A 17,229-nucleotide genomic window follows, 5' to 3' on the forward strand; every position below is an offset into this window, starting at 1 on the left:
GCAAGGAGGCCTACAAACCTGACTCAGGTACACCAGTTCTGTCTGGATGAATGGGCCAAACTTCCAGCAACTTATTGTGAGAAGGTTGTGGAAGGCTACCCAAAATGTTTGACCCAAGTTAAACAATTTAAGGGCAATGCTACCAGATACTAACTAAGTGTAAGTAAACTTCTGACCCACTGGAAATGTGATAGATAAAAGCTGAAATCATTCTCTCTACTATTATTTTGATATTTCACATTCTTAAAATAGTGATCCTAACTGACCTAAGATAGGATAAGTTTTCTATGATTAAACTGAGTTTAAATGTATTTGGCTAAGGTGTATTTAAACTTCTGACTTCAACTGTATCTATCATTTATTATATCTGCTCTGTTGAAATCTGAAATTCTCATTTCACAACAGACTGCTGAGAGCAGTAAATGCAATAAATACTCCATTAAAATTTCCTCAAATAAGAATCATTAATGGAACTGTTAAATTCCTTACTATTCCCATACCCATTTATGTACCTCTGTGTTTCAGTAGTTGTCCTACTGAAACCTTTTTGATCAGTGCATTTACCATGAAGGTTTACTGAATGGAAGTTCAGTCTGGAACACTCTCTGATAGGTGATGAGATGGACTTATTTAATCAAATGATAACTTTTTTCATAATGGGCATCATAAGACCAGCATCGATGGTGACATGGTATCTTTACTCAAACTGAATAGTAAAGATACAAGAATCAGTATTAGCTGTTTTTGTGTGGCCTTCACAAATAGATGAGATTGCAAATGCATGAAAATTGACCTGTGACTTATAGATCTTCTCTTGCTTCTACACCTAGATCTCCCAGGAGGCAGAGCTTCAGCCGTAGTCGGAGCAGGTGAGTTTCATAGATGTTTTGTGAACCCTTCTACAGAAGTACTGTGAACCCCTCAACCAGAAACTGTGAGCCATAACAGGCTATCACCACAATTCAAGATGAGCCAAACTTGTGTTACCCTTTAATTAAGCATTGTCTATATGATATGTTATTAGTGGTGCTTGCTATTATTATTGCTCACACTTAGGGTGTTGGGGTTTTTTCTAAACACCATAGCAGCTCTCTGGCAACCTCCACTCACATTTTCTTCAGAAAATATAAAAATGTAGTTACTTAATTGAAAGTTATTGAGCTTTTGTTTTAGTCTTGACTTGGCTTGATTTTATGGCTATTTCTATAATAATTCCACTCTGTAGCCCTGACGTTTGTCTTTATCATAATTAACACCAGGCTCTTGATTTCTAAAAAGATAGTATAACACATCTACATTCATGCCTATTTACATGGCTTTTATAGGTCCCCTTCCAGAGAGAAGAGAAGAGAGAGGTCTTTATCTCGTGAAAGAATCTATAAACCTGCAAGGTCTTTCTCAAGATCACGCAGGTAAGTTTACACTTGTTTATAGTTTTAAAATGTATTATGGCACAGCTGGAGTGTATTTACAGTGTTGCTCACGTAACTTGTCTTTTGTTTGTTTCAGTCGTTCAAGATCAAATGGCCGGAAGTGAGAGATGGTCATGGTCAGCTTTGTTAGAGAAAACCTGCCTGTGTGTGCCCCTTTTCAACAGACCAGGACGATGGGAAAGAATGATGGATGTACCCCCCCCCCCCCCACCCATTTGCCTCAAGTCTTTTTAAAGTCATTTCCCCATAGTATTCTGAGTATCCTTTTTACCTAAAATATCTGTGCTTAATGGGCTTCCTGCTGCCAAAATGCCGGGACTCTTATTTTATGATCTGTGGGCAGTAAAGCTCTGAATGAAATTACTCATACGTGACTTTGATGGTGATCGGTTAAAACAATTTTTGTATACTTTTTGTTTGTACTTCCATTAAAAAGTTCCTTGCTAATTTCACTGTATGTTTCATTTTTTATTTTCTCTACAATGCACACAGATTAGATGTTCAGATGTTACTTTCATTAAAAAAAAAATGCCCTGCTAATTTCACTGTGTGGCTTTTTTGTCCAGAAGTTAAAAAAGGGGAATAATATGAAGCTTTTTGTGGTTTGTTTTTTTGCATCATATAGTAAAGATCATTTTAATGCAAATGTTTTCACTGGAAAAAAATAAAAAATCTACAACTTAAAGCTAAAGTGTTTTTTCAGTGTTTAAATACTTTATCTTGTTTCAGTTTAATCTGCAGAGACAACTTTAAGTTAACCATTTTTTTATAAGTTAATTTTCTTAAACTGTAACACTGTGTCTCTGTGTTGCTAAACAATCCATTCAGCCTGACAAAACCTTAACTCAACCAATGGTGTGAGTTGGAGGCAGGAGTATCTGGTTTGATCAATGGTAGGAGGACATGTTCAGAAGGAAAGTTTGAAAACAAAATTTTGACAGTTCCGTTCAGTGGCACAGAAGTTACACACTTTAAGTTTAATTGCTACCTAAAATTTAAGTGAAGTCAATGAATGTGGCATTTCAGCTTATTTTAGTAAAAGACAAGATGTAAAATATTACGTTGAATTGATTTGTAAAGCCATGTTGATTTTACTTAACTTTTAGGCAGCCATTAAACTTAAGTTAAAGTAGGTGGAATTTTTTAGTGTAGTTTTTGCTAGACCGAAATCTAATTGGATAACATTAGTAAGCTTTAAAATGTATACTTAAGAGCCAGCAAACTGCTGTTAAAGGGATGGTTCAACCAAAAAAACAAATTTTCATCATTTATTCACCCTCATGCCATCTCAGATGTATGTGACTTCCTTTCTTCAGCAGAACACATTTGAAGAAAGATTTCTCCGCTCAGTAGGTCCTTATAATGCATGTGGATGGTAACACGATATTTGATGCTCCAAAAAGCACTGACAATCAGCATTAACATCATCCATATGACTCCAGTGGTTAAATGAATGTCTTAAAAAGCGATACGATCACTTTTATGAAAAATATCAATATTTAAGTACTTTTTAACTATAAATCATCGCGTCTGGTAAGCAGCAGTATGCGCGTTCACAAGAGGGCAGAGGTCACGTGGCCTTTCCAGCAATGGCATGGCAACGTTCCATTCACTGCAGCAGATGCTTTCTACCTCTGTTGGCATTGCCTACATGTGCACCACCATGTCCTGAGCTATCTGTCTCGGAGGCTTGTGCTGCTGTTGGTCCAGCCTCCTCCATCTTCCTGTGCTCCTGGTCAGAGTATTCATGTTCAAATAAATATGGCTGTGCAAAAACTTGTATCTCCACTTCTCTTATATCAAAATCTTTGTTTAAATTTGCTTCAATTTGTTTTCGGTGTTCAGTCTGTACAGCGTTCCTCCTACTCAGTTGTAAACAGCGCTGCTCTTCCGGGTGTGTTGTGCATGTGTCACTTCACACGTGAACATGCCAACGCCAATATGTCACACGAGAGACCACTTGACCTCAGCCCTCTCGTGAATGCGCATACTGCTGCTTAACGGAAGCGATTATTAACAATTAAAAAGTACTTAAATATTTATATTTTTCACTCCAAAAGCGATCGTATCGCTGTATAAGACATTAATTTAACCACTGGAGTCATACGGATGACGTTAATGCTGATTGTCTGTGCTTTTTGGAGCATAAAAAACTGTTTACCAACCACATCCATTATAAGGACCTACTGTGCTGAGATATTTTTCTTCAAATGTTTTCTGCTGAAGAACAGAAGGCATATACATCTGGATGGCATGAGGGGGTGAGTAAATTATAAGTGATTTTCATTTTTGGGTGAACTATCCCTTTAAGTGCAACATGCTTTTAGAACAATTCAGAAATTGAGAACTGAATGTAGAATTAAATTCTCATTTCGGAGGACAAACTGCTGTTCTCATGAAGTCTTAATAATTAATAATAAATAATGCCAATAGTTAAGGCATGCTCTTAAATGTGCATTAAAAGTTTTGAAGGACAAGCCCTTCACTGTGTCTGAGTGGTTTACACAGGAAAACAGTCAGCAGCTCTCTTCATGAAAGATACACTAATAGTTCACATTTACACAGTACAGGAAGTTGAGGGTAGCAGTGAAAAGGAAGCTACTTGAGCTCAGCACCAAATAAAAAAAACACGGACACCCAAAGCAGTTCTGCTGTCTAAACCCTCTAAACTGCAAAGTGGATGGATTTTTCAAGGGTCAAAAGAAGGTAACATCAGTTTATCATGGTACTTATTAAGGGGAATGTATTACATTTACTCATAGTGTGCATTTAGAAATGTAATGTGTTGCATATAAATGAGGTTTGACTGCTCCAAAAAAGTGATTTGAATTTAATTTATGATTGCGTGGTAAATCATGTTCTGATGTCATAGTTTTGTGTACGTTTGAGAGTAGACAACTGGTGGACTTATGAATGCTCATTTGGGGATTTTTCTTTGATGATGTCATGAAACAATCCTAATCCATCCAGGTTTTGTTAATATCAACATGTACTGTATAGCAATAGTGTGAGGAGTGTTTCTTTTTTTGAGATGGAACAATCTCATTTCCACTTAAAGTGAAATGCATCAGAGGAATCTAAATTATTTTTATGAGGCAAATGTAAATACTTGCACAAGCCAGAAATGGTACAGCAAACCACAACCAAAATAGTTGCACAGAATTGCATAATTGCACATGAGATGTGTTGCTTTATCAGGTATAGGCTTATCTATAGTTAAAATGTGACTATATCAATGTAAAATGATTGTCAAATCATGGACTTTGGGTGCATGAGAGATTTCTTTAAGAACTGCCATTATATGATTGCTGGAAAATGTTCGCAAATGATAAGTGTGATGGTTAGTGTGAAGTATCATGACGATTGTGACTAATGTTACATTGTTGTTTTGGATAGAAAGACATATTAGTTATACAGAAAATCAAAAGGAACACTAACTCTTGACATGACAGCTTGCTACGGCACTATAATATAAGCATTTCCATCATACATGATCATAAGCAAAAGGTAATCATTAATGTGAAAGCTAATGCGTAACATGCGGAATGAGTCATATTCATCTGACACATACCTAATGCTCTGTGGTTTCCTTTTTAATCATGTTCTTATAACAATGTCAACGATTTTTAGAACTGACTTGTTTGTCTCACCATAGCCACATATGAACAGCCATGTCAGGCAGAAAACCTAAGAAGAGTCAGAGGCTCGGTTCATCTCGACGAGGCCCTAGAGGTCTTATCAGAAATAACGAGGAGAAAGACAACGATGATGGAATTCCACAAATTGCAGAATGTGAAGATGGACAGTATGAATCTCACACCACTACTGGTAACCAATCAGGTGATACTGCTTCACATGTCCAATTTGATCATTTGTCAAGCTCGAGCATTGTTCAGCAAATTTCCTCCTTTGAATGTTCTCCACATGCAAGCTCACAGAGTTACAAGGATGCAATCGTGGAGACCGAACTGCCTGAAAGGAAAAGAAAAATGGGATCAACTCGCAAGAGTACTGGTGGGTTTAAAGTTGAGAGAAAACTAGAATGTGAAGCTGTTGATGAGATGAGGACCTCTGAAGAGTTAAGTGAAGAGCAACTAGCTGAACCAATCACATCAGCCATAGAAGATCAGAGTAATATTCATGAGCAATCAAGGTCATGGAATTTTCCTTCTAATCTATCCCAAAAGACTAAGAGTTCCGGATTGGGAGGGGAGCTCAAGACAGCTCACATTGAGGTTATGACTTCAAAAGATAACGAAAACGATGCAATCCAACATCTAGAAATAACCTCTCATAGTCATACTAAGGATCTTTCCTCATATGAAGGTGAAAGGGAGATGGGGCTTTCTGTCCACTCCAGTGCGGTCACATTAACTGAAAGTAATCTGTTGCTCCGGGAGCAAACCCCTTTAGCTAGCACCACTGGACAAAAAAGAAAAATGGGCTCAACTCGCAGGCCTCTTGGGGGAAACAGAGGAGAAGGAAACAGAAAAAATGTAGAGGTACTAGAACATTCAAGTAGTACAGAGAGGGTTGAGAAAGCAGAAGTACGTGCAGAGTTCAACTTGTCAGGAGAGATGATGCAAACGTGGGATGATGTGGTAAGAACGGACAGTACTACAGATACATCTTCCCACACAGAATTAGCTTTTATTTCAAATCAATCTTTCTTGTTTGAGAGCGCTAAAGAACCTGGTGTTTCAGCTGGAACTGAAACCAAAAAACAGTCAGTTGCTTTTCCTGTTGGTGATCCAGCAAAGCCCCTACCTGAAACCTCTAGCCACGACGGAACCCCTTTACTCAATGAAAATTTGAAATCTAAGATTGGTTCAGATGCAAGCAACCACTCTAAGGATTTTGATGCTTGTCAGAATGTGACTATCACAACATCATCCCTTTCTAGGTCAGACGACCATGTGCTAAACACAGATTTCAAAGAAGTAGGATGTAATTTTACTGACTGGAACCATAATGAACCTGATCCAAGAAGCGACAAAAACACATCTGAAGAGTTTAGAGCAGTAAACATGGGAGAGACTGAGGAGGTTCTAAAGCAGAAAGAGGAACCATCTAGAAATTATCCAATAATGACTTTATCATCAAAACAGGATACAGTATCTGAGGAACTTGTGTTTAATGATGAGGAATCTTCTTCAGCACCCAGACAACATCATAGTACTACAACAGATAATAACTGTGATCTTTCTACTGATGTACTTACGACAGGAGGAAGCAGAAGTTCTGATAAGCTTGAGTTAGATATTATCCATGCTGAACCCACAGCAACAGATACACCACTTGAGATGAGTAATACAGGCCCATACACTTCAGAGTTTGCAAAGAAAGAGACTTTTACAGGATCAAGCACTTCAAAACAAAGGAGGAAGTTAGGGTCATCTCAGTTTTCAGAGGGAAGTCAATTCTCATGTGATGCCAAGGCAGAAACTATTGTTTGTTCTCAATCACCTGTTTGCTCTCAGTCTCCTGAGTCTACAGTAAACAATGAAGCATCACCTGCGAATTTTGGCAGCCCTGTTGAAGAAGGTCAAGAGATTTATGTTGATAAGAAACAAGAAGGGAACATCTGTGATGATAGTGTTTCATCCAGAGAAGTTAAGCTTATTGGAGCTACAGTTTCAGTAAACAGTGATGTGACTTTGGAGTTAGCCGATGCCAATGTTAATACCTTGGAAGGGGATTATATGAGTGACAGAGAGAGTCACTCTTCAATGGTGAAGATGTTGCATGATTACAAGAAAAAAGGTGTATGTCCCCAAACTTCGGCAACAGGAGAAAATGAGAGTATGGTTACTGAAACAGGATCTAAAACAGATGATACATTTGAGATGATCGACTGGGATGATGTGATAGATCACAATATGATGGAAAAAACTGTGAAAGAAAGAGATAATGAAGATGAGGGGGGAACGACCACAGAAAGAGTTATCATTTCAAATCAGGAATCATGTGAAAATTCCGCTAAAAAAGAGATGTGGCATATAGAGACTACTCTAAAACAAGAGCAAAAGCCTTCTTCAAATATATCTCAAACACAAAGTGGTGCACTACAGCATGATGCTGGCCCACACTTACCAGAGGACCAACAAAGAACAACACATTTTGTAAGAGACAATCCTGCCTTTGTAAGTCATGCTGATTTTGTCATGTCTGATGCACTGCTAATGTTGGAAACCTCATTAAATGTATACCAAACACAAAGTGGTTCACCACAGAATGATGCTGAGAAGAAATTGGAAATTGAGATGGATGTTGGTGAAAAGAAAGAGGGAGAAACTGAGAATACTGCAATTGATGATGTGTCAGAGGAAATATTTACTCTTGAAGAAGTTACAGGATCTCACCTACACCAAAAACTCTACAGTTTATCTCCTGGTAAAGAAGGCCATGATGTTATCCAAAGAGATGAAGGTGTGTATGAGGAAAGTGAAGAGAAAGAGATACTTCTCAGGGCAAAATCAGAGTGTGCAGCGTTTGATCGAGAGGATGAGAGAAGTGACAAAGACCTAAAGAGTCTAGACTTCAAGGAAACAGAAAGGTATGAGGAGATGGATGAAGCACCTGCCCCAATATTAGATATGTCAAAACATCTAACCAATGTAAACACTGAGGGAAATGATAGCACATCAGATTTAAAAACAGAAAATCCAGAGAAAAACGAAGTATCAACAGAAGAGCAAAATTATACAAACATGGGAAAACAGACACTTAACAGTGAAGGTATGATGAATGTAGAGGAAGAAATCCTCAGTTTGGAGAAAGAACCCAGTCCAGTTCAATCTATATTAAGAACATCAAAGACAGAATATGGAGCAAAAAAACAGAAGGATATAGGTGTGGAGAATGATGCTGGTCCTTCTGAAGGATTTGACTCTACTTTTATGCAGTCATTAAGTAGTTCAGATTTAGTGTCTGAGGAATCTACTGCAGTGAGTATCAGTGACAAAATAGAATCAAAAACCATAACAGAATTTCATGCAGAGTCTCTTGAAAATGCTGGAGATGTAGGAGTGCCAGTAGGGGGAGACACAGAACCACACTTTGAAAATCAAACACAGAACATTACTGTTGACTCAACAAGGAATGAAGGAGAAAGAGAAGAGATCACCCATGATGTTAGTGTTCTTGTCAAATCAGTTGAAGTTATTGGAGATATAATTACAGTAAAGAGAAATATAACTATTGAATCAGATTTTCTTCAAAATTATACTTCTTATGATGCAAACCTGGAAGCATTTAAAGTATCTGAAAATGGTGAGAATGTTTCTACTGTGACTGATTCTGGTCTTCTCTTCAGAGATGTTGCCACTGTAGGTTCAGGAGAAGCAGCCACAATTCCTGAAATCAGCCTCATTCCTGAAGATTCACACAGACAGGAGGTACACTCAAAATTGGATCCGACTGCTCACAAGCGAAAAATGGGCTCAACTCGTAGACCTCTCAGAGGGAACAAAGGCCAAAGAAAGGGAAAAGAACATCATGATGAAGATGAGAGACTTAACAGTGAAGGTATGATCAATGCAGAGGAAGAAATCTTCAGTTTGGAGAATCAGCACAGTGCAGATGAATCTACATTAAGAACATCCGAGACAAAAGATGGAACTACAGAAAAGGAGAGGGAAATCAGTGTTGAGAATAATACTGGCCCTGTTGGAGGGGTTGTGTCTGCTCTCATGCCATCATTAGGTAGTTCAGATTTTGAGGAATCCACTGCAGTGAGTATCAATGTCATAATAGAAGCACAAACCCACACAGAATTTCACTCAGATACCCTAGAAAATGCTGGAGATGTTGGAGGAGTGCCGTTAGGAGGAGACACAAAACCACACTTAGAAATTCAAACACAGACAATAAATGTTGACTCAACAACCAATGAAGGAGAAAGAACAGAAGAGAACACCCATGATGATTGTGTTCTTGTCAAAGACGATGAAGTTATTGGAGATATAATTACAGTAAAGAGCAATATGACTATTGAATCAGATTTTCTTCAAAATTATACTTCTCATTATGCAAACCTGGAAGCATTTAAAGTATCTGAAAATGTTGAGAATGTTTCACCTGTGACTGATTCTGGTCTTCTCTTGAGAGATGTTGCCAATGTAGGTTCAGGAGAAGCAGACACAGTTCCTGAGAAAACTGAAATCAGCCTCATTCCTAAAGATTCTCACAGACAGGAGGTACACTCAAAATTGTATCCGATTGCTCACAAGCAAAAAATGAAGGGTGGAGAAGAATCCAAGGAAAGGGATGGAGATAAGGAAGGAGTGGCAGATGAGGAATATCAACATTCAGAAATTCTAGATCAGGATAAAAAGATAGATCACAATATGATGGAAGTAACAGATAATAAAAGAGAAAATGGAAAGACCACAAAGACAGAACCATGTAATGATTCAACTGGAAATGAGGAGTGGTTTAGAGAGATTATTTTAGAACAAGAACAAAGATCTTCATTAAACATATCTAAAACACAAATTAATGCACCACAGGATAATGCTTGCCCACAATTACCAGAGGACCAAGAAGGAACGGTGGATTTTGTCAGAGACAATCCTGCTTATGTAAGCCGTTTTGATCCTGTCTTGGCTGATGCTCTGCTAATGGAGGAAGCTAAAATTCATGCATCATCTGAGCATGTTGTTATGCTTGACAGTTGTGCACCTCAAACAAAGGATAGCAAAATGCATGCAGCATCCAACAGAACCTTGCAGAAGAGAAAAATAGGATCAACTCGGAAAACTCAGAGAGGGAAAAGAATGGAAAATGAGCGTGATGTTAAAGAAGAAAAAGAGATTGACAGGGCCACAAAGACAGAGGAAATATTTACTCTCCAAGAATCTAATTTACACCAGCAACAGTTTAGTTTATCTTTTGACAAAGAATCCCATGACATTCAGCATGATGATAGCAAACCAGATGGACAGACTGAAAATCCAGATCAAAATGAAGTATCAGTAGAGGAGCAAAACGATCCAAATTCTAATAATAACCTGGAATCATTGAAAATATCTGAATGTGCTTCTTATGTTACTGCTGAGAATGTTTCAGATCTCCCTTTGGAAGATGTTGTAACAGTAGATTCGAGAGAGACTGACACAATTGCTAAACAAATTGAAATCACAAGGATCATGCCTGAAGAGTCTCACAGAGGGGATGTGCAATCAAATTTACATCCAGTTGTTCAAAAGCAAAAAATGGGGCCAACCTGTAAGATACTCAGAGGAAACAAAGGACAGAGTAAAGAAGAAGATGAATCCAAAGAAAAGGATAGAGATGGGGCAGCAAAGGAGCGGGACACAGAACCAAACTTAGCAACCAGTGAAGGAGAAAGTGAAATTAAATTTAATGAAGATACACAGAGAAGAGAAGAGTTCGGAGAGGTTAACAGATACATTGATTGGGCCATTCATCCAGCAGCTACTTCAAAAATATTTTTCAAAACAGAGGACGAAGTGAATGAAGTTTCAGTAGTAAGTCAAGAAAAGGGACCCAAGAATACTGAAAATGAGACTAATAGTCAAGCTTTCACAACATGTACTGTGATTGAGACAAAGACAATCAATCTCTATGAGGGGACAGAACACAAATGTGTCTTGACGCTTAGTCCTGAAGATACTCATCAGACCATTTCTGAAGATTACTTTGACCAGCATGCTTATAAAGAACCAGAAACTGAAAGCACCTGCCATCTTGTTCCATCAAAGGAATTAAAAAGCACTCAGGATGATGAAAATAGAATATCTGCTACCCAAGGAAAGAAGAGAAAGATGGGCTCAACTCGGAGAAATCCTCGAGTACTGCAAAGTAAAATGATAAACGACCAAGAAGAACTGGAAAAAGAGCATCTTGAATGTACTGAAGAGGCTGGTACAGCAGAAGATAGACAAAGTGAGAAGAAACCAGAGGAAAATAGAGTGTATGTGGATGATTTCTCTGTTGTATCATCTGAAAAACCATATAAATTCATAAATAGTCAGTCCAAGGATGTGTCATCAGAGGCATTCAATATTATAGATCCTGAATCCGAAATATTAGTAAGTACAACTGATTTGAAAGAAGATGAAAAGGATTATCAGAATCATTCTGACCTAAGTGAATCAATGGGGCCTGAAAAACTGGATAAATCAGAGAACTGTCAAACAGGTGCAGTTGAAAGAAATACCTTCCAAATTTGTGATAATCAGCTGACAATGTCAAAACATCCCCAGTCTGAAACCATTAACAGTGAGAAAAGAAGGAAGATGGGCTCGACTCGCAAAAATCTCAGAGGAGAAAAAAGAGAGGGTAAGAGAGAAGGATATGAGGAAATTTTGGGCACACATCCGCAGATACAGTTTACACCAAAAGAGGATCCAGTCTTAGCATCTGAGGACATAGCATGTGGAATGAACATAGTAGGAAAAGCAGTAGGAGAACAAACAATTCCTGATATCCTTGATAAGTCAGAGGGTTCACTTCTCAGTGAGATAGAGAGCATGTTGAATAAAACCTCTCAAAGTCCACTAAATCTTGACTATGAATTGATCATTAATGATCCAAACTCAAGTGACTTGGTAAACACTCCAAATGAAACATCTTATCCAGTCAGTATGACAGAAAACTCACAACCACAAGATGGCAAAGGCCAAGGCTCATCTCTCCAAAGCTCTAAAACTAACACTGAACCCATCTCACCAGGAAGACGAAGAAAAATGGGTTCAACTCGCAAGAATCCCAGACAACTGCTCAAAATAGAGAAGGGGGATGATGAAGAAGAGGATAAGAAAATTGCAGAGAACTTAGAGACAAGTAAACAATTAAGAATTGCTCTTAGGAAGGACCTTGAAGCAGCTGAGGAACCTAATATTACAGAAAACAAGGGGAGTAAAGAATATCTTGGTGTACCCAGTGCACTCACAAGTAGCTCTCAGCTAGAAGAGAGTGGTAACCCTATTGTCCAAGAAAGGACTTCACCATCAGCCAAAAGGAAATTTGGGTCCAGGCGTGCTAATAAGGGCAACAGAGACCTTGGTGGGCTGGCCACTTCTGAAAGCGGGAATGAATTTGAAGAGGGAGAAGATAAACCACACAGATCTGAGGTCAAGGACAATCTGCCCAGAGATGACTTGACGGTAAGTGTATCATTCTTTGGCTCTTTGTTTTAGAAATCAACCTTAGATTTTATGCTTTGGTTCCATCTTCTATAAAAGATGGTAATCTGGGAAATGTTATGTATTTTTGCAATAAACTGATAAGGAAGCACATCAGAGACTATTACCTTGGTTTGCCAATTTTTCACCTTGTGAATACAAGAAACTTTTGAGCGCTTGAGCATTTTGCCTTCCAACCAGGTGGGTGTGGGAGGTTGGGGTGTCTGAAACAGTCAATGGTCCTCCTTGATTGCTTTGCCACTAAAATATGGGACAATAAGCGTTCCAAACAGGATGTCTTCATTTCGGCCAAAATACAGGATGTTCCAGCTAATACGGGACAGTGGGCAACCCTGCTATTAACCAATGTCCCACATTACTCTAATTTACCAAAGTTGCTTAATAGATACTGATTAACTTTTGTTTTGTTCAGGTTTGTGATCCCTGTCGCAGCTTACGACCAGATCAACCAATTTTCCAATCTGACTCTGAGCATAGCAACATGGAAGCCAGGTATGGCAGAGATATGTACAAGATTTGGTTGTCTATGTCTCTCCTTTCCATAGACAGACATAACAGGAGTACTACAGTACAAATGTAATATAACTTTCCATGATTTTGGCTTTATGTGGTTTAAATTTATAGTATAAAAACCCAGACACTCTTCAGATTTTATATGAAAATAATTGTAAGTAAAATAATTAACAAAGAAAAAAAAAAACAGATTTTTACATTTTTGGTTTTTGTGCTCCAGAAATGAAGAAGCTGCAAAATCTCTTCCAAAAGACAAGGCTGTATCTACACAGGAAGGCACTGGTGCTTGTCTAGTTTCTTTGGACCAAATCATAAAAGCAGGACAGCATGATAAAAGCCCTGGAAGTAGACAGACAACACTTTTAAAGAAGAGCATTGAGCAAGGTAATTAAACATTGGTCTGTAGATTAATTATTAAAGTCACATTTCTAACACTTATATCAACACGAACTCTGTTACATACTTTCAGATACTGAAATAGCTCAGTTTAATGTGGTCATTGTGGGAAACAGCTGTGTGGGGAAAACTTCCTTTATAAGACGCTTCAATGAAGGACAGTTCAGTCCAGATTACCGCTCTACAATTGGTGAGTCTTGCAGACGAGAAGAGGCAGTCTAGTTTTTTGAAAAAATTGCACATAAAGCATCTTGATACGTGTGTTGCCATATGACAACATATTTTACTTCACTTTCTTGCTATTTAAAAGAAAAAGAAAACTACAACATTGCATGGTTAGAATTAAAAGGGCAGTCTTTCATGTAATCAATAATATTCTGCTTTTAAGCCACAAGATTTCCTTATCAAAACAGTTTTTTTTTTCTGGGATCATCCTTGCAGGGAATACACATGCTGAAGTGATAAGTGAAATAGATGATGTTGTAAATATAAACGTTGCTTGCCATATGGCACTTCTAAACTACAATGGAATTGCATTAATGTATTTCCTTGTTGGGATTTTTATGGATAATGGCATCAATTTTGCTTTTAAATTGTTTTTATTTATTTCAAAGTATTAATAATATTATTATTCTATTTATACATGATTAGGGCCATAGTAAGGAATACCTGACTGTATATTGCTCTGGGCCCCTTACCTATTCAAAAAATACAGTTTTTAATTTGTTGTGGGACCCCCTGGACCTTGGGGCCCCTAGAATCGTTACAACATTTCACCCCACTAGCTACAGCCCTGTGCATGATTAACACGTTATGATTTACATTTCTTCTGTTCAGAAGAAATAAATAAAAAATTGGCAAGAAAGAATACAGCATTGGCTCTGACTGAGGATGAGCTAGTCTTTTAAGAACAATATTAAAGGATAAATGATAACCATTTACTCATGTACCCCAGTTTATTTCAATTATAAATATTATAATTATAATATTATATAAATTAAGTATAATATTATATAAATATAGTTTCATATTAAAACATGAATTTTATAACAGGAAATGTATATTTAAAAACAAAATTACTTTCCGTTTTACTTTCCGCCATATTGCAAATTCCCCCATTTATTTTCAATACTGCATTTTTATTGGAGATATATTATGTAAAAAAAAGTGATGGGAAAAATATAGTGGGAAACATAATGGGTATCATAAAGTGTTAATATCCTGTGTTTGTTACACCCAGGTGTTGACACGTGTGTACAGACTGTTGAGCTGCATGACAGATTTGTTAAACTGTACATATGGGACACAGCAGGTCAAGAGAGGTAAGACATCATAACAAAACAAAACATAGTCAAGAAAGAGGTTTCTTGGTGTGTGTATTAACTAAAAATAAATATTTTTAAGGTTTCACAGCATCACCACACAAGTGTTCCACAAGGCCGACGGGCTTCTGCTCATGTACGAAATCACATCTCCTAATAGCTTTATTTCTATAAGAGACTGGATCTCCAAAGTTCAGGTAGCTAATGTTTTTGTTTCTTAATTTTCCCTTGCATTTATGTAAACTTCCTAATGCACAATCAGAAATGTAATATTGCATTATATAAGTTGTTAATGACTCATATCAAAATTACTGTTATCTCTGTATTTCCTTCCTTGTGTTGTATTACTTATGAATTATGGCACTGTCACACAGGAAAGGGCTCCTGACAATGTCATCATGATGTTGCTTGGGAACAAGAATGACTGTGTTGAGCGTAAAATCCAGATTCAAGAAGGGGAGGATCTGGCCAGAGTAAGATTACATTGTGACCCCATATATATATATATAAAACCAGAGAGCATCAGGAATGTGTCAAATGTATATGACTCATTCCAAATATCGCACATGAGCTTTCACATTAAAGAACACCTATTATGGTTTTTAAACGTGCCAAATTTTGTTTTAAAGGTCTCATACAATAGATTTACATGCATCCAAGGCCAACACTTTAATTTGCTCATAATTTAAATTGCAGCATTACCTTTTTTTCCCCAGTGTCAAAAACGACGACTCCAATGATCCGTTCTAAAGGATTCATTCTAAACTCCTCCTTTCAGAGAGCCTACTCTGCTCTGATTGGTCAGATGTCTCAGTCTGTTATGATTGGTCTACAGCTTAGTGTAGTGTTTGAGGGTGGGTCAAAGCTGTTCGCGAGCAGCCAATGAAGAGCAGAGGTGGGGTTTTTGTTACCAAATTATGTAGGTTAGTACAGGAAGTAAGTCTGGAATTACTAACGACTCACTCAGAATCGGTTCTTTCTTTTGAGAGTCAATAACTCCATTTTGTCGTGCACTTTGATTTTTGAAACTTTGCAGACTTTTTTGAAACAGCTATATAACACACTACATGAAAGGTAATATTTGAAAAACCATAATAGGTGCTGTTTAATTATTACCTTTTGCTTGTGTTTATGTATAATTAAAATGTGTTTATATTAAAGTGCAACAAAGTTATTTTTACACAGAGCTCAATCGTTTTATATTGTCTTTGTATTTTTTGGGTGCGTCGATCTTTTTAGCTTTCGTAATACAATGAAGAGATGATCCCCACTCCGATAGTAAACGATTAATGTTTTTATTCCATGTCTTGTAAAGGGGAAATAGACACAGACGTTTCGCCGCACAGGTCTTCCTCAATGTGTAATGGGATGAATCTAAAGAGATGTGGTTTGTATATAAAAAGAGGGTGAATATGTTGATTGTTTACACACCTGTGCAGCGAAATGTCTGTGTCTATTTCCCTTTTACAAGACATGGAATAAAAACATTAATCGTTTACTATCGGAGTGCGGATCATCTCTTCATTGTATTCACCTTATATTATAGTAGCCCAACAAGCTGTCTTTTATATATATATATATATGTATGTATATATATAAAATGTATTTTAAAAAGTTGGTTATGTTTGTTGCTTTATTAGGAGTATAACATTAATTTCATGGAGTGCAGTGCTTCAACTGGGGATAATGTTTCAGAATCCATGAGGACTCTCACTCAGTAAGACTCAGAGCAAACAAAACCCATCACAAATGTATAATTACTTGCCCAATATGTGTTTTTCTCTCCATGCATAATGACTAATTTCTCATTACTCCTAGGTTGTTAGTGCAGCGGAAGAGACAGAAGAAGCAGGAACACACGACATTGAAAAGAGAGCAACCACAGAAGTCTAGTTGCTGTTGAACACACACGCACGCACGCACACACTATCATTATGAGGACTCTCCATAGACATAATGATTTTTATACTGTACAATCTATAGATTCTATCCCCTAACCCTAACCCTACCCCTAAACCTAACCCTCACAAAAAACTTTCTGCATTTTTACATTTTCAATAAAACAGTTCAGTATGTTTTTTAAGTGATTTAAATTATGGAGACACTAGAAATGTCCTCATAAACCACATTTATAGCATAATCCCTTGTAATTACCAGTTTGTAACCTAAAAAATTGTCCTCGTAAACCACTTAAACATGCCCACACACACACACACACACACACACACACACACACACACACACACACACACACATCTAAATGAAGACATACCATAGACCTCTATTGTTTTTATATAAAGTTAATTATAATTACTAGACAAACCCCAACCCTTGAGTATAGCTAATTTATAAATGTATATAAATGGTTTTACCAAATGAGGATGTCCCTGAATG

The 17,229-nt window shown here is 37.3% G+C and overlaps 2 protein-coding genes and 1 pseudogene across 3 annotated transcripts in view; 2 read left to right on the top strand and 1 right to left on the bottom strand.

Annotated features, from left to right (window-relative positions):
- Positions 1–2,124, top strand: part of LOC127446112 (serine/arginine-rich splicing factor 3-like) — an 11,918-nt gene extending 9,794 nt beyond the window's left edge. For both annotated transcript variants that reach the window (XM_051706779.1, XM_051706778.1), the window contains exons 5-7: positions 831–869; positions 1,326–1,412; positions 1,510–2,124. In XM_051706779.1, the coding sequence (XP_051562739.1) occupies positions 831–869; positions 1,326–1,412; positions 1,510–1,537 (154 nt within the window). In that variant the 3' untranslated portion in view covers positions 1,538–2,124. The remainder of the gene's footprint in view (positions 1–830; positions 870–1,325; positions 1,413–1,509) is intronic.
- LOC127446102 (sodium- and chloride-dependent GABA transporter 2-like) overlaps positions 1–17,229 on the bottom strand; it is a 498,776-nt pseudogene that overhangs the window by 85,402 nt on the left and 396,145 nt on the right.
- Positions 4,003–17,086, top strand: LOC127446084 (uncharacterized). The gene is made up of 10 exons (XM_051706731.1): positions 4,003–4,139; positions 5,089–12,565; positions 13,017–13,096; positions 13,338–13,501; positions 13,587–13,703; positions 14,754–14,835; positions 14,918–15,032; positions 15,210–15,308; positions 16,476–16,552; positions 16,654–17,086. Exons 2-10 carry the CDS (start codon positions 5,105–5,107, stop codon positions 16,736–16,738), a joined length of 8,280 nt encoding a protein of 2,759 aa, XP_051562691.1. The 5' UTR covers positions 4,003–4,139; positions 5,089–5,104; the 3' UTR covers positions 16,739–17,086.

Source organism: Myxocyprinus asiaticus, chromosome 9 (assembly GCF_019703515.2).
Source record: "Myxocyprinus asiaticus isolate MX2 ecotype Aquarium Trade chromosome 9, UBuf_Myxa_2, whole genome shotgun sequence".
NCBI lineage: Eukaryota > Metazoa > Chordata > Actinopteri > Cypriniformes > Catostomidae > Myxocyprinus > Myxocyprinus asiaticus.